General features: G+C 37.1%; 1 protein-coding gene across 15 annotated transcripts in view; it reads right to left on the bottom strand.

Moving 5' to 3' along the window:
* Window positions 1–2,172: 2,172 nt before the first annotated feature.
* PPEF1 (protein phosphatase with EF-hand domain 1) overlaps window positions 2,173–21,670 on the bottom strand; it is a 124,628-nt gene continuing 105,130 nt past the window's right edge. For all 15 annotated transcript variants that reach the window (XM_034649699.1, XM_019809821.2, XM_034649698.1 and 12 more), the window contains 4 exons: window positions 11,982–12,088; window positions 5,359–5,522; window positions 3,918–4,002; window positions 2,173–3,056 (listed from right to left, as the gene is read on the bottom strand). In XM_034649699.1, the coding sequence (XP_034505590.1) occupies window positions 2,848–3,056; window positions 3,918–4,002; window positions 5,359–5,522; window positions 11,982–12,088 (565 nt within the window). In that variant the 3' untranslated portion in view covers window positions 2,173–2,847. The remainder of the gene's footprint in view (window positions 3,057–3,917; window positions 4,003–5,358; window positions 5,523–11,981; window positions 12,089–21,670) is intronic.

The raw sequence follows: 21,670 nt of genomic DNA, 5'->3' as shown, positions 1-21,670 counted from the left end.
GCAAAAGAACAAGCATTTTCTTAAAAGAAAACAGACTGGCCAACAAACAAAAAGATGTTCCATCTCATTTGTAATAAAGGAATATAAACTAAAAGTGAGATTTCACAACTCTCTGTATAGTGTACGTATATACTTTGTAAAATTGAAATGTGGCTAAGCACCACTCATGTTTCAAGCAGAAGTTTTACAGCATTAAATAACAATCTTCAGTAAAATCATGTACATTTTTAGGTAAAATTTCCAACAAGGCATATAATTCCAGCAATTAGAAACCCAAGGAAGAAAATGAGAGTTCCAGAAAGAACCCCAATAACAGATAACCAAATGATATTCAGGAAGCGACAAAAACAGACTCATCCTCGACTGCCAGGGATTGGACAGTTCTTAAAACCACTATCCTGGGATTATCGGTGGGTTTTCATGTGAGATAATGGGGCAAAAGCTCTATATACATCAGGTTGTACGCCTTCGGAGCACTCATCAAGATTCTGTTCTTTCGGGGTGCCCGGGTGGCTCAGTCGGTTGAGCGGCTGCCTTCGGCTCGGGTCATGATCCCAGGGTTCTGGGATCGAACCCCACATCGGGCTCCTTGCTCAGTGGGTAGACTGTTTCTCCCTTTGCCTGTTGCTCCCCCTGCTTGTGCTCTTGCTCTCTCTTAAAAGAAGAAAAGAAAGATTCTGTTTTTTTGGAACCACTCTCAGTACGAAATTCTGTATCAGTCAGGGTTCTCTCTCTCTCTCTCTCTATATATATATATATAAAACCAGTAGAAGGGGCTTATGCAAATGTGGGAGATGCGTAAGGAGGCTCTGGAAGACGCCATATCTGGTGTTGGAGCTCGAAGTCCACAGGGCCGGTAGTCAGGAGGGGAAGATGAAAAGCAGGCTCGAACCCACAAGTACAAGCTGGCACCCCACAAGAACGGCCTGCAGACTGAGTCCACTCTTATGGTCTCTGGCATCGGTAATGAGGTCATCCTGCGGAAGCCACTGTCCTTCATCACGGAGATAACACACACCTGGCCCAGGAGTCTCCTCACAGAACTAAGCACACACCTGGCCCAGGAATCAAAGAAGCTGACAGAGGATCCTGGGGAACTTAGAGCAATTTCGGGCATCTTCACACCAACAGAGTGACTCAGCAGCTCAGCAATGGTGTGTGTGAGCTACACTATGGCAGCTACTTCCCTTTGCCTTCCCGATCACTCAGGAATCTCCCTGGCCCCCCACTTTAACCAGAAACATACAAGAATGGGAATTCTGAGAAATGCAGTTCAGCTTAGCCAAACTGACACATCGCAAAGCCATCACATTCTTTAATGGTGTGTCTCTTCAGACCCTCCTTTTGTTCTTGAGTTAGCCTTACAAAATCACATTTTTCTCTAAGAAATAGTCCATTCACCTATTTTTAAAAATGGCTACTCACAGTATTCTTGTGAACTATTTTTAGCAATTTCTGGTAGAGCTATAGTTATATTCCTTTTCACTCATTAATATGGTTATCTTAGGTTGTTTCTAATTTAATTGCATTATGATCAGAGAATGTAGTATCTTTGTTTTTGGTTGGTTGGTATTTGAGATACGTGTTGTACATGGTCAATTTTTATAAATGTTCCATGTGTGCTTGAAAACAATGCATATTCTCTAAAATTGATTCCAGAGTACACACACACACACACACACACACACACAATTAGGTGGATTAATTGGGTTGTCCAAAAGTCTATACACTATTTTTTTATGTACATGGTCAATTCCTGACATAGGTATATTTAGAATCTCCATCAATTTCTCCTAGTAATGTCAATTTTTGCATTATAACATTCTATTATTAGATGCATATATGTTTATAGTTCTTCTATCTTCCTGGCAAATCATTCCTCTTAGCATTCAGTAATGACCCTTTTTATCCCTAATGATATTCTTTGCCTCAAAGTCTATATCCTGTTCGACGTTAGTATTGCTACCGTTTTAATTATGCTCTTTTTTTCTTGCCTACTGGGGGTTTGTTTTACCTTCTTGCCAGCTCTGCTACGCATTTGAAAAAGATATTTGTTATATTTTATCCATTATTCCTGGTGTGCGTACCAGGTAGGGTTGTGGATATCTAACCTGGCATGTTGATAGATCTTAAGGTTCTCAAAATTAGAAAGAAATGAAACACATACTCGCCTTTAAAGAGAAATCTATTATGTTTGATATGCAATTGGAATAGCAGAATAAACTGCACAGTGTATGCATAATCAAGGCCCAATGAAGGTGTCAAACAATATTAACTATAGGGCTCAATCTGAATTGTGTTCACTTTGTATCTCCAACAGACAAGAAAAAAATAGGATTTTTCAAACAATTCACTTCCGCAGCTTCCCCCAAGAATCTGATATGGCCCCCATCCCTCAAACATGGTTCCTCCAAGATTGAGAATTACTGGTTTTATAGTCTCCAAAGAAGATTCATTTTAAAGATGGACATATTTTATTCCGTTAATAGTTTGGTATTCCTCCTCCCATCCCTCAGTCACTCACACTTGTACTTTTCTCTAGTGCTCTGTGGGTTTCTTTCAACATGTTTCCAAACTTCAAGAGGCCAACACTAGGCTCAAACCCAGTTTCTACCTGGCAATGTGTGAGTCCTAACACTGGAACCAAGTCCTATCAGCTGACATTTAACCTAGTCTTACCAATTACCGCTTCCTGGGGACTTCAAAAACCCACACTATACATCTGCTCATGGCATGAATGGGGGTCTACTTTTCTCTACTACCGATTATGAATTACAAGGGTTCTGGAAAGATGGTGTCAGTGACTTGGGCCCAAGAGTTTACAAGGAGGGAAAGCCCTAGTTCTTGTTAAGGAAGGTTGCTATCTGATTTGCTCAACTTATCCAATTTATGCACTACATAGAAAGCCTTTAGAAATTCATTAAAGTCAATGCTTCCATCTTTGTTTAAGTCCATTCTTTCAGCGAGTTCATCAACTTGAAAATCATCGATAGGAATGCTGTAGTGACTACTGAAGAGTTTCCACATGGCACGAAATTCTTCCATGGAAATCAGGCCTAAAGGAAGATAGAAGAAGGCTGTGAGTGTTGGTTTTGAGACCCACCTAATGGAGGGGTGGGTAAGTTATACTGATTGAATAGTCCTAATGAGAATCTCACTCACATGCCTGACCATCAAGACACTGAAGGAAATAGAAAAGTCAGACTGTCAATATAAGAAACAATATGTCACTTTCAATTACCAGGGGATCCTGAGATTATTCCAAACCTGGAATGAGTATACACTGAAGGGATGGGAGTAGATTGTGGACTGTGGGACTCTATGTGGTATAGAAATTGCAAGATCTAAAATCTAAGGGAAAGGGACATCAAAGTAGAGGGAGAAGATACCCTGGCCCTTTATAAGAGGATTGCAAACAGTGGCTCTGCCATGTTTTATAGGCAATGATTTACTTTCATATTTTGATTATTGACTTTTGGTATTCAGTGATCTCTGCACTTGGGCATTATCCAATGAATTTTTTTTTGAGTTTGAAAATAAGTAATTGTGCCTCAAAGCCAAGCAGAAATGAATTTTCATGGCCCTGAGTCCCAAAAACAGAATCAGAAGTCCAGGAATTATTTTTATTGCCTGGAGTAACCACTGTGTTTAATGGCCAGGAAATTATCTTTTCATCTGTGCTGGTGACTTATAAAGGGAGTTTTTCTTGATCCAGAGTCCTATAGGGACCGTAAGGTCTTGAATACAGTTTTTGGACAAACTAAAACAATAATAATATCAAACATGAGTTTATTCCCTGCTCTGAGTTAAATCAAGTTTGGGCGAAGAATGCAACAGATGAAAACAAAGTTCTGCTTTCTGAGAAACAGATTAGCCTTTGTTTTCTACTGCTACTGAACTAATCAATGCTCATTTACCTGAGTGATCAGTGTCAATGACATTGAAGATGATTTGCAGGTCAGAGCGGTATCTGTACAGAGTTTCAATTAGAGTAGACTGAGCCTAAAATAAAGATGTTCTAAGTGTTAAAACACATAGAATTACTAATACAGGTCTATTTTAGTAAATGGAACAAACACAAAACATTATCACCAGTTCAAAAGATATGATTTAGATAGAAATTTGAGAAGGCAGGCCTTCCTTGGAGGACCAACTGTCTTTCATCAAAGACAAGACCATGCTCTTGTATGCGGAAGCAAGCGCAGCCTGCGTTCGTCAGAGAGCTGGGCCCACGCCAATGAGGAAGCGATGAACAACAGTCAACATTAACTGAGAACACTTGAGTGCGGGCTCTGTGCCTAGAGTTTTCCATGGGTCATTTCATTCTGTCCTCGATAAGAGCCCCAAGGACCAGAATTATTATTATGTCCATTTTATAGATTAGGAAACAGAGAGGTAAAGTAAGTTTCCCAAGGTTCCCATTGCTGGTAAATGGGATCCGACTCTCAACTGCCTGAAGCCAAGGCCTATGGGTTTGGTCACCGTGGTAAACTGCGTCTTAGGTGAAGCCAAAAGCCTCCTTCTTGTGGGTATTTTACTCTCCCACCTACACTTTACTTTTCTTCTCTCTGCTCTTACCTTCTCATCTCCCCTGCAAACAATCACCCCATTCTTAGTTCCCATCAGCTCCCTTTTAGCCCAGTGTTATAACTAATTGCCAAAGGGTTGTTAATTAATAAGTATGGGCAGTGGTGTCTGATAATCCTCCCCGGGGTATTCCCATTTTAATAAGAGATTCTAAAGTTTACAAATCTTGAAGGCATAAAATGTCATGTCAGCAAGTCTATATCCTCACAGTTTAATAGGGAGTCTGTTGAGGATTTTAAGGGGGGAGCTGAATGAAAGAATGGATGCCATATTTGCCCTTCTGCTGGACAGCATGTCAGAGAAGAATCACATATTTGACATGGATTTGCTTGCAGAAACTTCTTCTTTTTCCATCTTGTGTATTCTTAGAAGGCACAAATTTCCTGAACAGATCACAATGTACCTGGGAGAGCCCCCTTAGGACTTTCCCAAGACTGCCACGCCCATCCACCAGATGATTCCCACTCCCCAACTTTTCAAAGGACTGAGTTCCTCTTATAGGTTGCCTGAAGGGTGTTTCCCTCCAGCCAGGTTTTTTTGTTTGTTAGCTTTAAAGAGAAAGAGCACACGTGTGAGGGGTGGGGAGGGGCAGAGGGAGAGAGAATCCCAAGCAGACCCCACACTGAGCTCAGAGCCCGATGCGGGGCTTGATCCCACAATCCATGACATCATGACCTGAGCTGAAACCAAGAGTTTGATGCTTAACTGACTGAGCCACCCAGGCGCCTCATTGCTCCAGCCAGGTTTTAGGTGGGGCTATGTTTCACTTGCCTCTTTCACAGGTTTCTGAATGTGGATGTCCTGGAAGCTGGACATGTAGTTAATATTTCCATTTTTGTCTGTGGTTACCAGATGTGAACTCAGGGATCTCCATGGTAAGTCCAGCCCCAAAATGTTCTCCATGGAAAAAGCCCACTGGGCCATAGAAAGTTTTCCTAACAACAACAACGAAAAACAAAGCCCATATCATTGGTTGATAATTTGGTAAAGAAATGCAACCTACTTGTCAGAGCCAGTGAGCAGCCTGGGGTTTTGAGTCCTGGGTGCCTCCTGCTCCCCTTTGTGATTTGTCCCAACAGGCACCACAGTTCTGGTGTATAATATGGTAATTTTACACTTCCATACATCACCCTGTGCTCACCACAACCAGTGCACTCCTAATCCCTAACACCTGTTTCACCCATCTGCAGTTTGTTCTCTAGAGTTAAGAGTCTGTTTCTTGATTTGTCTCTCTCACTCTCTTATTTTTTCCCTTTGCTTGTTTTGTTTCTTAAATTCCAAATATGAGTGAAATCATATGGTATTTTTCTTTCTCTGGCTTATTTCACTTAGCATATACTCTCTAGCTCCATCCATGCTGTTGCAAATGGCAATATTTCATTCTTTCTTATGGCTATTATTCCATTGTGTATATATACCACTATTCTTTATCCATTCATCAATCAATGGACACTTGCGTTGCTTCCATATCTTGGCTATAGTAAATAATGTTGCTATAAATGTAGGGGTGCATGTATCCCTTTGAATTAGTGTTCTTGTATTCTTTGGGTAAATACCCTGTAGTGTGATTGCTGGGTTGTAAGGTATTCCTATTTTTAACTTTTTGAGGACCTTCCATACTGTTTTCCACAGTGGCTGCCCCAGTTTGCACCAATAGGGCACGAGGGTTCCTTTTTCTCTACATCCTCGCCAACACCTGTTGTTTCTTGTGTTGTTGATTTTAGTCATTCTGACAGGTGTGAGGTGATATCTCATTGTGGTTTTGATTTGCATTTCCCTGATGATGAGTGATGTTGAGCATCTTTTCATGTGTCTCCTGGCCATAATTCTTTTTTAAAAATTAACGTTCAACACATACAGAAAAGTTCACAAAACAAATACAGAGCTCAGTGAATTATCACAAAGGGAGTTCCCATGTAGCCACCATTAAGGACAAGAAATAGAACATTGCCCAGTACCATATGATTTCACTCGTGAAATTTAAGAAACAAAACAAATGAGCAAAGGGGGGAAAAAAAAGGGAGGCAAATCAAGAAACAGACTCTTAACTGTAGAGAACACACTGAAGGTTACCAGAGGGGAGGTGGGTGGGTGGATGGGTGAGACAGGTGATGGGGATTAAGGAGGGCACATGTCCTGATGAGCACTGGGTGATGTATGGAAGTGTGGAATCACTATACTGTACACCCGAAACTAATATTACACTGTATGTTAACTGGAACTTAAATAAAAACTCAAAGTTAAAAAAAAAAAAAAAAAGAAAGAAAAGAGAGAGAACATTGCCAATATTCAAAAGGCCCCCTTGTGGCCTCTCACAATTACTACCACCTCCCACTTTCCCTAAGGAGAGCTGCTATCTTGATTTCTAACACTATAATTTACTTTTTGTCTTTTTTGATCTATATGTAAATGGAATCACGAAGTATATATTCTGGGGGGAGTCTGGCTTCTTTTGCTCAACACTAAGTTCATGAGAGTCACCCATGTTGTTCCATTCAGTTTCAGCATCTTCATTGTCATTGGTATATGGTATTCCATGGTGTGAATACACGCAATTTATATATCCATCTACTGTCGGTGGACATTAGGGTTATCCCCAGTTTGGGGCTATTACAAACAGTGTTGCTAAGAACATTTCTGTACATGCCCTTTTGGTGCATCAAACCGACAGCTAAATTTGAAAAGAATTTATATCTTGACAACTTCAGCCCTTGAACACAGTAATATCTATCCATTTATTTCAGTCCTTTTAAATTTCTCTTAATAATATTTTAGAAATCTCATACATCAGTCATTAGGTTCCTTCCTCAGTACTTGCTTATCTGCTGTGAATGGTATCTTTTAAGATTTTCATTATCTAAAAGTTAATTCCTAGCTATACCAGTTATCAGTTTATTCCTGCTCAGCTCCAAATCTACCCTTCTTTGCCCTATTTTGTGGCACTGGAACTGAACCCTGTAAATATTTCTCTTTTGGCAGCTGGTATAATGTCAGTAGAGGGTACAGGAAGAATGCTCTAAGACTTGGCAGAAGAAATGCTTCTGGTATGCTTTCCTTCTTGCTTTTACAGCACAGCATGGTTGCCAGAGGTATATGGGAAATGCATTGGCACCCACTATCTAGTCAATTTCACTGGCACCACAGTGAATGCCTTCCTTGCCAAGAGTGTGTGGGAGACTCAGTGGTACACAGTCCAGAGGGTTTTGCTGGCACCCCAGTGGGTAGCTCCATCCTCTTCAGTCCTGGCCCCCAGCTATAGACCAGCTTTGACATGGGACGCCTCAGTGAACTTCCCCCATCTAGTGGGCTACAGTCACTCCTTCAGTGAGGTCTGAATCTTAGCCTTCGTGGGAGTAGGGGACTCTTCCAGTTTGTTCCTTCCTTGGGTACACTCTCTCAGCCTTAGAGATAGCAGCTGTTCCCTACAATTTCTATTCCTGTATTCTTTAGAGTTCTCTTTTAGCCATTTTAGTAATTAATCACCTTTTACTAGTTAGTAATTCTTTATATTAAATTTCTCTGTTCAAATTATTGCTGTGGTTTCTGTCTCCTCAACAGACTCTAACCAATATACTAATATATGGAAATGCAATCAATTTCTGTGTATTGACTTTGTGTTCTACAACTTGTTAAATTCACTTATTAATTCTAATAGTTTTTCTGTGTCTTTATTTGGGTTTTCTGAATACTCAATTATGTTGTCTACACATAGTAACATTTTATTTCTTCCTTTTTAATTCTTATCATCTTATTTAACTTGCCTTATTGCAGTAGCTAGCATCCCTAGTACAATGTTGAACAATCTTGAGAGTAGACATCTGTATTAGTTTCCTACTGCTGCTGTAACAAATTACCACAGATTTAGTGGCTTAAAACAACACAAATTTATTCTCTTAAAGTTCTGGAGATTAGAAGTCCAAAATCTGTTTGCTGGGCCAAGTCAAAGTGTCAGCAGGGCTGGTTCCTTTGGGAAATTCTGATGGGAGGATCCATTTTCTTCCCCTTTTCAGCTTCTAAAGGCTGCCTATATTCCTTGGCTTGAGGCACCTTCCTCTATTTTCAGGGTGTATCATTTCAATATTTGCTTCCATCAGCACATCACCTTCTCCTCCAACTCTGACTCCTCCCACATCCCTCTTATAAGAACCATTGTGATTATATCAATCCCACCTAGATAATGCAGGTTAGTCTCCCTAGGTCAAGATCATTATTTTAATCACATCTACAAAATCCCTTTAGCCATATAAGGTAACATTCAGAGATTCTGGGAATTAGGAGGTAGACACATTGGGGGATAGGAATTATTCAGCATCTTTCTCTCATTCCCAATCTTAGAAGAAGAGGTTTCAACATTACTCCATCAAGTGTGCTATTTTCTATAGGCTTTGTTAGATATCCTTTATGAGATTAAGGAAATTTGCTTCTATTTTTAGTTTTCTAAGTGTTTTCTAAAGCCATGAAACCAAGGTAAAATACATCCAGCAAGTTTTTCTTATTTTTTTTAAAAGATTTTATTTATTTATTTGACAGAGAGACAGCCAGCGAGAGAGGGAACACAAGCAGGGGGAGTGGGAGAGGAAGAAGCAGGCTCCTAGCGGAGGAGCCTGATGTGGGGCTCGATCCCATAACGCCGGGATCACGCCCTGAGCCAAAGGCAGACGCTTAATGACTGCGCCACCCAGGCGCCCCAAGTTTTTCTTATTTTGAGAGAATCATGACTTCTTTAATTTAGTTAAAACAGTGAATTACACTGATTAATTTCTGAATATTAAAACAATCTAGAATTCCTAACATTTCTAGAATAAACCAAACTTTGTTGTACTCTATTAACCTTTTGCTATTATTTCATTTAGGATTTTTTTCATCTAAATTTATGAGTGAGATTAGCCATTAATTTTCCTTTTTCATAATGTTTTTGTTACATTTTGGTATCAAGGTTATGCTGACCTCCTAAAATAATCTTGGAAATATTCCTTCTATTTCCATTCTCTGGAAGAGTTTGTGTAATACTGGTTTTATTCTTAAATGTATATTGTAATAGCTAATGAAGCTATATGAACTAAGGTTTCTTTGTGGCAAGTTTCAAAATTTCAGACCCCGTTTTCTTCAACAGTTATAGGATTGTTCAGATTTTCTATTTTTTTGTGTGTGTCCGTTTTGGTAAGAGAGAGAGAGTGTGTGTGTGTACATATTTTAGGAATTTGTCCATTTAATCTAAAGTGTCAATTATTAGCATGAGTTTTTATAATACCTCTTATGAGCTTTTTAATATCTGTAAAGTCTGAGTAATATCTCCCCTTTCAATTCTGGCATTGGTTATTTCTCTTTCTCCTTACCAGTGTTTTATCAACTTTACTAGTTTCTTCAAAGAATCTTTATTTTTTTACTTTGTTGATCATAGTTTCATATTTTAAAATATTAAAATATATGCATGTTCAGTGCTTCTCTAACTTGCATCTTATAAGTTTCAATATGTTGCATTTTCATTATCATTCAATTGCAGAATTCTAATTTCCACTGTTATTTCTCCTTTGATCTGAGTTACTCAGAATTGTATTTCTCATTTCTAAGCCCCAGGGAATTTTCTGGCTACCTTCTGTCAATTCACTATGATAGAAAATGTATTCTGTATATTTTGAATACAAAATTTATTGAGATTTGCTTTCTTTTCCAATTTATAATCAATTTTTGTAAGTGTTCCATTTGTGCTTGACAAAAATGTATATTCTGCAATGTTGGGTGCAGGGTTCTATATACATCTTTTAGGGAAAGTCTGCTAATATTTTTGTCAGTTAATTCTTTTAGTTAAAGGAGTGTTAAAATCTCCCAATATGATGGTAGATTTTTCTACTTCTATTTGTTCTGTTCATTTTTTTTACATATTTTTGAGGCTATATTAATCGGTACATACACATTTAGTATGGATTCAACTGGCAAACTGAATATTTTATCATCATAAAGTGTCCCTTTTTATTTCTAGTAATGTATATTTCCTTAGAGTCTACTTTGTCTAATATTAATAGAGCTGTTCCAACTTTGATTTTGTTAGTATTTTCATGTTATATCTTTTCCTAAATTTTATTTTCAGTGTTTTGTGTATATGATTCCACTGTCTACTGGCTTCTATTGCAACTATTGAGAAGTCTGATAACAGTCTAATTGTTTTCTCTTTGTAGCACTGTGTATTTCTCTCTGCTTTTAAGATATTTTTATTTGCTGTTGGTGCTCTGAGTTTCTCCACAAGTGTGTATAGGTGTGAATTTAAATTTTTTTATCCTGTTTGAGAAACACTATACCTCTCTACCTGTGAATATGAGTTGCTCATCAGTTCTGGAAAAGTCTCAGCCATAATCATGTCCAATATATCCTCTCTTACGGTCTCTCCTCCTGGGACCCTGAGTAGATGTATGTTAGACTTTTACTGTCCATAACTCTTAATCTTTCTAATTCTTTCTTAAACAATGTCTACTCTTCTGTTTAACCCATCCATTATGGGTTTTTTTAACAAGTATATTTTTATACCTATTTGGTTCTTCAAATCATTTTCAAATGCATGTCTGCAATTCCATCTTTTATTTCTTTAAACATTTCTTAGTTGTTTGTATTTGTATTCAATAATTCTAATATCTGATATCTTTAGGGAACTAAATCTGTAGTTTGCCGTTTCTACTGACTCTTACTCATGGTAGCTTGTCTCCTTGTTTGTTTCATGATCTTTGGTTATGAGCTGTGGTTGATCTTACTCTTGGGATATATTAGTGGCCAAAATTACGGATGCATCCCTTGAACATGGATTTGCACTTGCTTGCCAAGAGTCAGGAGGCACTACAAACACAAGCCTACCATAGCCACTTTGAGGGCCCAAGCTTAATGTAGAAGTCTCAGATCCAGCTTATCCATCTTTCTATTATCCCATGGTTTAGTCTCAGGATTGAGTATTACACCAAAATTAGCATTTGCCCTCAGGACAATCTACCATTTTGTGCTTGCTTGCTGCTCCATGCTCCCATATGTGGTTTCAAAAAACCTTTCATGAGGAAAGAAAATGTTTCCTAGATATTTATCTTACTGTGAGACTAGCAGATGCATTAAAATTCTGTATCCTCTAGAATCTAGCTGTTTCTTAACAGGAAGGTCTTACAGAGTATTTAGTCTGAGATACGACCAGAAGAGAAGGGTTGTTGTTTTAAGTTGAAAGAAACTTACTGCAAAGGAGGAATGTGGCTTTTTGAAGCACATAATGGATTATATTTTATTTTTATCTCTATCTTTTCTTGCTAGTAAAAATAGAAAACTGAAATCTTGAGAACCAAAAAAAAAAAAAAAAGAAAGAAAACTGATTTGTATGTAAGCTGGTATGTTAAGAAATGGTAAGCATTACATAATTTTATTACCTGATTTACTGTGGTCTTGAAGTTGGAAAGCACGAATGAGGGCAGTTTTTCTTGAAATCATTCTCTCTTTCAATATCCTGATGGCACTACTCTCAATAGCATTCACCCTATGTTAACGAAACAATTATTAGGTGAAAGATACATAAATCATCCCACTGTGTCTTGTTTTAATGTGTTATGTTACCACTTACCAGTTTCTACATCAAATGAATTGCCTAATTTCACACACGCCCTGTTACTAGGTGGTCAGTGTGCACGTATTATGAAATTTTAAAAGGATTACCACTGGCGTTTTCTTTTTTATTTCAAAGATTTACACAAGCAATTGATGTCTGAGCATATCCAAGATAATTTTTAAAAAACAAGAAAAATAAAGAGGGACTTGCTATAGCAGACACTACAATTTCCAATGAAGTTGCTTAAATCAAACAATAGATATTGACAGAAGAGAAGACAGATGCACGAGCAGAACATAATAGCAATTGCATAAACTTAGTGAACTATATATGGCAACAATATATATGACAAAGGAGGTGTTACAATCAGTAGAAAAGGGCAATTTTTTTTTAACATGGTGCTAACATAGTTATCTGTCAGGATGCTAAACCACCTCAACCATTTATAAAAATAAATTCTAAATAAAGGAGGAAGAGAGAAATAAAGCAGCTATGAGTCATATACCCGCTCCCCCAAAAAGCAAAATGGCAGAGGTAAATCCAGCCATATCAATAATAACATCATATGTGAATAGATTTTAAAAAATCAAAAAGCAGAGATTGTGAGACTGGATTTTTACAAAAAGACCCAACTGTATGTTTTTTACAGGAGATACACTTTAGTTTCAAAGATACAAAGAGCTTGAAAGAACAACAACAAAAAGATGTATTATGCAAACATCAACCATAAGAGAGTTAGGGTGGCTATACTCATAGTAGACAGAATAGACTTGAAGACAAAATATATTACTAGAGATAGAGGGATATAAAATATAAAAGAGTCAGACAAGAAGATAAAACAATTGTAAACATATATGAACCCAACAACAAAGCCAAAACTATATGAAGCAAAAACAGAGTTGAAAGGAGAAATAGACAATTTAACAATAATAGTTGGGGACTTCAATATTCTACTTTCAATAATGGATAGAACAATGAGGCAGAAAATAAAAAAGGATATAAAAGACTTGAACAGCACTATAAACCAACTGAATTTAATAGATACGCATAAAACACTCCACCCAATAACAGAGTATACATTTTTCTAAAGCACATGTGGAACATTGTCCACAATAGATCCTATGCTAGGCCACAATATAAGTCTCAATAGATTTAACATGATCAAAACAATACAAAATATCTTTTCTGACTATAAAGGGAATAAATTAGAGATTAATAACAGAAAGAAATTTGGGGAAATCACAAATACAAGGAAATTAAACAACACAATCCTAAATAACCAATGGGTCAAAGGAGAAATCACAAGAGAAATTAGAAAATACTTTAAGATAAATGAAGATTAAAACACAATATGTCAAAACATGTGAGACACAACCAAAACAGTGCTTAGAGGAAAATCTATAGCTATAAATGCTTATATTAAAAAAGTTCTCAAATCGATAACATAATCTCTGCCTTCAAAAACTAGAAAAAAAAAGAGTAAACCAAAAGAAAGCAGGATGGAAAGAATAAAGAATAGAGGAAAACTACAGGCATAAATGTTTTACAGTACTTCACAGGTATTTTTACATATTAAAGGTTTGTGGTAACGCTCCATAGAGCAAGTCTATCCGCGCCATTTTTCGAACAGCATTTGCTCACTTTGTGTCTCTGTGTCAGATTTTGGTAATTCTCACAATATTTCAAACTTTTCCATTATTATTTTACTGGTTATGGTGCTCTATGATCAGTGATCTTTAAGGTTAGTATTGTAATTGTTTGGGGGTGCCACAAACTATGCCCATATAAGACAGCCAACTTAATCGATAAATATTGTACCTGTTCTGACTGCTCTGACCAGTCATTCCCCCATTTCTCCCTTTCCTTGAGCCTCCCTATCCCCCGAGACACAACAATATTGAAATTAGACCAATTTATAACCCTACAATGGCCTCTAAGTGTTCAAGTGAAAGGGAGTCACAGGTCTCTCACTTTGTATTTTTTTCAGTTTTTTTGTTTTTATTTTTGTTTGTTTTTTTTTTTTTTTTAGTAATCTCTACACACCCAATGTGGGGCTCAAACTCACAACCCCGAGATCAAGAGTCATCTGACTGAGCAGCCAAGTGTCCCTCACTTTAAATCAAAAGCTAGAAATGATTAAGCTTAGTGATGAAGGCATGCTGAAAGCCAATAGAGGCTGAAAACTAAGCCTTCTGTGCCAAAAAGCTAGCCAAGTTGTGAATGAAAGGAAAAAAATTTTAAGGAAATTAAACTGCTATTCCAATAAACCCAAATGATAAGAAAGTGAAACAGCCTTATTGCTAATATGGAGAAAAGTCTAAGTGGTCTGGATGGAAGATCAAACCAGCCACAATATTCTCTTAGACCAAAGCCTAATCCAGAGCAAAGTCTTAACTCTCTTCAATTCTGTGAAGGCCGAGAGAGGTGGGGAAGCTGCAGAAGAAAGGTTTGAAACTAGCAAAGGTCGGTTGATGAGGTTTAAGGAAAGAAGCCATCTCCATAATATTAAAGTTCAAGGTGAAGTAACAAGTGCTGATATAGATGCTGTAGCAAGTTATCCAGAAAATCTGGCTAAAATAATTAATGAAGATGGCTCCACTAAACAACAGATTTTCAATACAGATGAAATAGCCTTCTATTGGAAGAAGATGCCATCTAGGACTCCCATAGCTAGTGAGAAGTCAGTGCCTGGCTTCAAAGCTTCCAAGGGCAGGCTGACATTCTTGTTAGGGGCTAATGCAGCTGGTGACTTTAAGTTGAAGGCGATGTTTATTTTTTTTAAGATTATTTTTATTTATTTGAGAGAGAAAGAGGGAGCACAAGCAGGGGCAGAGGGAAAGGGAGAAGCAGACTCCCCACTGAGCAGGGAGCCGGACAGGAGGCTCAACTCCAGGACCCTGGGATCATGACCTGAGCTGAAAGCAGATGCTTAACCAACTGAGCCACCCAGGCACCCTGAAGGCAATGTTTATTTACCATTCTGAAAATCCTAGGGCCTTTAAGAATTACGCTAAATCCATTCTGCCTGTGCTCTATAAATGGAAAAACAAAGCCTAAATGACAGCACACCTGTTTACAACATGGTTTACTGAATATTTTAAGCCCATTGTTGAGGCCTACTGCTCAGAAAGAAAGATTCCTTTTAAAATATGCCTGCTCAACGACAATGCACCTGGTTATCTGAGCACTCTGATGGAGATGTACAGTGAGACTAATGTTTTTGTGACTGCTAACACCACATTCATTCTGCAGCCCATGGATCAAGGAGGAATTTAGACTTTCAAATCTTATTATTTAAGAAATACATTTTATAAGGCTATAACTGCCATAGATAGTGATTCCTCTGATTGATCTGGGAAAAGTAAATGGAAAACATTCTGAAAAGGATTCACCATTGTTGATGCCATTAAGAACATTCGTGATTCATGGGAAAAGGTCAAGTATCAACATTAACAGGAGTTTGGAAGAAGTTGATTCTAACCCTCATGGATGACTTTGAGGGGTTCAAGACTTCAGTGAAGGGAGCAACTGCAGATGTGGTGGAAACCACAAGAGAACTAAAATTAGAAGTGGAGCCTGAAGATGGGACTGAATTGCTGCCATCTCAGGATAAAATTTTAATGGATGACGAGTTGCTTCTTATGGATGAGCAAAGAAAGTGGCTTCTTGAGATGAATCTACTCCTGGTGAAAATGCTGTGAAGATTGTTGAAATGACAACAAAGGATTTAAAATATTATATACATTTAGTTGATAAAGCAGCAGCAGGGTTTGAGAGGACAGACTCCAATTCTGAAAGAAGTTACTGTGGATAAAATGCTGTCAAACAGCATCCCATGCTACGGAGAAATCATTCATGAAAGGAACAGCAAATCAATTTAGCAAATTTCACTGTTGTCTTATTTTAAGAAATTGCCACAGCTACCCCAACCTTCACCAACCATCACCCTGATCAGTCAGCAGCCATCAAGATTTAGGCAAGACCCTCCACCGGCAAGATGATGACTGGCTGAAAGCTCAGATGATGACTAGCATTTCTTTTAGCAACACAGTATTTTAAAATTAAAGTATATACATTGTTTTTTGGATATGCTATTGCACACTTAATAGACTACAGTATAATGTAAATATAACTTGAATATGCACTGGGACACTGAAAAATTCTCCTGACTTGCTTTATTGTAATATTTGTTTTATTACAGCGGTCTGAAAATGAACCTGCAATATCTCTGAGGTGTGCCTGTAAATGAAATAGAAAACAGAAAAACAATAGAGAAAAATCAATGAAGCCAAAAACTAGTTCTTTGGAAAGATCAATAAAATTGACAAAACTTTAGCTAGACTGGCCAAGAAAAAAAGAAAGAAGGACTCAAATTTCTAAAATCAGGAATGAAAGAGGGGAATCACAACTGACCTCACAGAAATAAAAGATTATAAAGGAAGACTATAAGCAATTGTACACCAACAAATTAGATAATCCAGATAAAATGGACAAATTCCTATAAAGATACAAACTACCAAAACTGACTAAGAAGAAATAGAAAACCCGAACAAACTTGGAACAGATAAAGAGACTGAATAAGTAATCAAACAACCTCCCATGAAGAAAAGCTCAGGATGAGATGGCTTCACTGGTGAAGTCTACCAAATGTTTATAGAAGAATTAATACCAATCATTCACAAACTCTTCCAAAAAAGAGAAGAGGTGGGCATACTACCCATCTTATTATATGAAGCCAGTATTTTAGCCTGATACCAAAACCAAAGATCACAAGAAAACTACACATCACAACATCTCTTACGAATATAGATGGAGGGGCATCTGGCTGGCTCAGTCAGTAGAGCATGTGACTCTTGATCTCAGGGTTGTGAGTTCGAGCCCCATGTTGGGCATAGAGATTACTTGAAAATTTTTTTAATTAAAATATATAGATGGAAAATCCTCAAAAAAATACTAGCAAACTGCATCCAGCAATATATAAAAAGGGATTATATAATATGAACAAGTGGGATTTATCCCAGGAATGCAAGGTTTGTTTAATATCTGAAATAAACAAATGTAATACACCATATTAATAAAATAAAGAACAAAAACCACATGATCATCTAAATAGATGCAGGAAAAGCATTTGACAAACTCTAACATTCTTTTGTGATAAAAACACTCAACAAATTAGGCATAGAAGGGAACTTCCTCAATCTGGTACACTTAACGGTGAAAGACTGAATGTGTCCCTCTTAAGATCAGGAACAAAGCAAGGATATCTGCTCTCACCATGTCTAGTCAACATTAGTCTAGAGGGTCTAGCCAGGACAATTAAGCAAGAAAAAGAAGTAAAAGGCATCCAGACTGGAAAAGAAGTAAAACTGTTTTCATTCATAAATAATATGATCTTATATATAGAAAATCCCAAGGAATCTACTAAAAACTATTAGAACTAATAAACAAGTTAATCAGGATTGTACAACATACAAAAATCATTTGTATTTCTATACGCTAGAAATGAACAATCCAAAAATGTATAGTAAGAAAGCAATTCTACTTACTATAGCACCAAAAAGAATAAAATACTCAGAAATGAATTTAACAAAAGAAGTCCAAGATTTTTACACTGAGAAACCAAAACTTTGTTCAAGAAAATTAAAGATCTAAATAAATAGAACAATATCCCATGTTCATAGACTCAAAGACCTAGTATTGTTAAAATGGCAATAGCCAGGGTTACCTGGCTGGCTCAGTCAGTTAAGCGTCTGACTCTTGGTTTCAGCTCAGGTCGTGATCTCAGGGTCATGATCTAAGGGTCATGAGATTGAGCCCCATGTTGGGCTTTGTGCTCAGCAGGGAGTCTGCTTAAGATTCTTGCTCTCCCTTTCCCTCTGCCCCTCCCATCCAGCAAATAAATTATTTATTTATTTATTTATTTATTTATTTTTTAAAAATCTTTTAAAAAATAAAATAAAATAAAATGGCCACCAAATACACCTATAGATTCAAAATCCCAGCTGGCATTTTTGTAGAAGTTGACAAGCTGATTCTAAAATTCATATGGAAATGCCAGGGTGTCAGAATAACTGCAAAAGTCTTAGAAAACAAGAATAAAGTTCAACTCACAGTTCCCAGTTTCCAAACTTACTACAGAGCTATAGTAATCAGGACCATGTGTTACTTGCATTAGGATAGACCATAGATCAATGGAATACAAGTTAAAGTCCAGAAATAAACCTATACCTTTATGGGCAATTGACTTTTGACAAATGTGCCAAGACAATTAAGTGGGAGAACAGTCTTTCCCACTGATGGTGCTGGGACAACTGGATAGCCACATGTAAAAGAATAAAGTTAGAGCCCTACCTTACACCACACACAAAAATTAACTCAAAATGGATCAGATACCCAAATGTAAGAGCTTAAGCTATAAAATTCTTAGAAGAGAATATAGGAATAAATCCTCATACCTTTGGGTTAGGCAATGGCTTCTTAGATACAACACCAAAACCACAAGCCAAAAAAAAAAAAAAAAGAGAGAGAGAGATTGGATTTCCTCAAAATTAAAAATTTTTGTGCTGCAAATAATACCATCAAGAAAGGGAAAAGATACCCTGCAGAATGAGAAAGACTATCTCCAAATCGTTTATCTAATATGGGATGTGCACATAGGATATATAAAGAATTCTAATAACACCATAATAAAAAGAGTAATAACTGAATTAAAAATTGAAAAAGGAGGGGTGACTGGGTGGCTCAGTTGGTTGAGTGTCTGCCTTTGACTTGGGTCATCATCCCAGGGTCCTGGGATAGAGGCCCGCATCAGGCTCCCTGCTCAGAGGGGGAGTCTGTTTCCCCCTCTCCTTCTGCCCCTCCCCCTCCTTGTTCTCTCTCTCTCTCTCTCTCAAATGAATAAAATCTTTTTTAAAAAATTGAAAAAGGATCTGACATAGACATTTCTCCAAAGAAGATAAGCAAATGACCAATAAGTATATACAAAGGTCCTCAATATCACTGGTCATTAGAAAAATGCAAATCAAAACCACAATGAGGTTCTTTCTCACATTCATTAAGATGGCGACAATAAAAAAGATCATAATAAGGGTTGACAAGGATGTGGAAAAACCGGAATCCTTATACACTGCTGGTGGGAATGTAAAATCATGCAGACCCTTGGGGAAAAAAAAGCTTAAAAGTTACACAAAATGTTAAAAATAGTGTTACCATATAATCCAACAATTCCACTTTCAGGTATATACCCAAGAGAAATGAAAACATATGTATGCAGAAAATCTGTCCACCAATGTTCAAAACATTATTATTCATAATAGCCAAAAAGTGGAAAAAACCCAAATATCCATTGATGGTCTGATGAATGGTCAAAGAAAATGTGAATTATTCAAGCCAAAGCAATCTTGAAAAATAAAAATAAAACTGGGTTATCACAATTCCAGACTTCAAGTTATATTACAAAGCTGTAGGAATCAAAACGATATGTTACTGGCACGAAAATAGACACATAGGTCAATAGAACAGAATAGAAAACCCAGAAATAAACTCACAATTATATGGTCAATTAATCTTCGACAAAGCAGGAAAGAATATGCAATGAGGAAAATACAGTCTCTTCAACAAATGGTGTTGGGAAAAGTGGACAGCTACATGGAAAGAATGAAACCACTTTCTTACACCATACACAAAAATAAACTCAAAATGGAACAAAGACCTAAATGTGAGACCTGAAACCATAAAAATCCTAGAAGAGGGCACAGGCAGTAACCTCTCTGGGATTAGCCATAGCAACTTTTTCTAGATAGGTCCTCTGAGGCAAGGGACACAAAAGCAAAAATAAACTACTGAGACTACATCAAAATAAAAAGCTTCTGCACAGCAAAGGGAACAATCAACAAAACTAAAAGACAACCTGTGGAATGGGAGAAGATATTTGCAAATGACATATCTGACAAAGGGTTAGTATCCAAAATATATAAAGAACTTATCAAACTCCACATCCAAAAAACAAATAATCCAATTAAGAAATGGGCAGAAGACAAGAACAGACATTTCTCCAAAGAAGACATCCAGATGGCCAACAGACACATGAAAAGATGCTCAACATCACTTACCATCAGGGAAATGCACATCAAAACCACAATGAGATATCACCTCACACCTCTCAGAATGGCTAAAATCAAGACAAGAAACAACAGGTGTTGGCAAGGATGCGGAGAAAGGGGAACCCTCGTGCACTGTTGCTGGGAATGCAAACTGTGGCAGCCACTGTGGAAAACAATATGAAGGGTCCCCAAAAAGTTAAAAATAGAAATACCTTACAATGCAGCAATCCCACTACAGGGTATTTACCCAAAGAATACAAGCACACTAATTCAAAGGGATATGTGCACCCCTATGTTTATAGCAGCATTATTTATAATAGCCAAGATATGGAAGCAACACAAGTGTCCATCGATTGATGAATGGATAAAGAATAGTGGCATATATACACAATGGAATATTACTCAGCCATAAAAGAGAATGAAATATTGCCATTTGCAACAGCATGGATGGAGCTAGAGAGTATAAGCCGAATGAAATAAGTCAGAGAAAGAAAAATACCATGTGATTTCACTCATATGTGGAATTTAAGGAACAAAACAAATGAGCAAAGGAAGAGAGAGAGAGAGACCGAGAGACAGAGAGAGGCAAACCAAGAAACAGACCCTCAACTATAGAGAACAAAGTGATGGCTACCAGAGGGGAGGTAGATGGGGGGATGGATTAAATAGGTGATGGGGATTAAGGAGTGCATTTGTGATGAGCACAGGGTGATGTATGGAATTGTTAAATCACTATATTGTACACCTGAAGCTACTGTAATACTATGTATTCACTGTACTGCAATTAAAAACTTAAAAAAAATTTTTTTAATTAAAAAAAAAAGAAAATGTGGTTTATTCATATAATGGAATATTATTCAGCCATAAAAAGGAATGAAGCATTCATACGTTACAATGTGAATGAACCTCAAAAACATTGCGCTAAGTGAAAGAAGCCAGTCACAGAAGACCACACATTGTGTGATCCCATTTACATGAAATGTCCAGAATAGGTAAATTTATAGAAACAGAAAACAGATTACTGGTTGCCTAGAATTGTGATGGGGGAGGTGACTGGTGACTGCTAATGGGTTCAAGTCATCTTTTTAGGATGGCAAAATGTTTAAAAACTAGATTATGGTGATAGTTGCACAACTCTGTAAATATACTATCAGTGAATTGTATATTTTAAATTGGTCAACTTTATGGTATGTGAATTATGTCTCAACAAAGCTGTTAAATTAATTTGAGATTAATTTACTCATATAAGAAAATACAACATATATAAACTAATTAATTATGAGGAGATTGAGTCTGTGATAAACAACCTTCCAAATAACAAAACTCCAGGCCCAGATGCTTTTCCTGGGGAATTCTACCAAACATTTAAAGAAGAAATAATACCTATTCTCCTAAAGTTATTTCAAAAAAA

The sequence above is a fragment of the Ailuropoda melanoleuca genome, chromosome X (genome assembly GCF_002007445.2).
Source record: "Ailuropoda melanoleuca isolate Jingjing chromosome X, ASM200744v2, whole genome shotgun sequence".
Classification (NCBI taxonomy): domain Eukaryota; kingdom Metazoa; phylum Chordata; class Mammalia; order Carnivora; family Ursidae; genus Ailuropoda; species Ailuropoda melanoleuca.
Note: the sequence above shows the minus strand (reverse complement) of the source record. Positions and strands in the feature narration are given on the sequence as shown.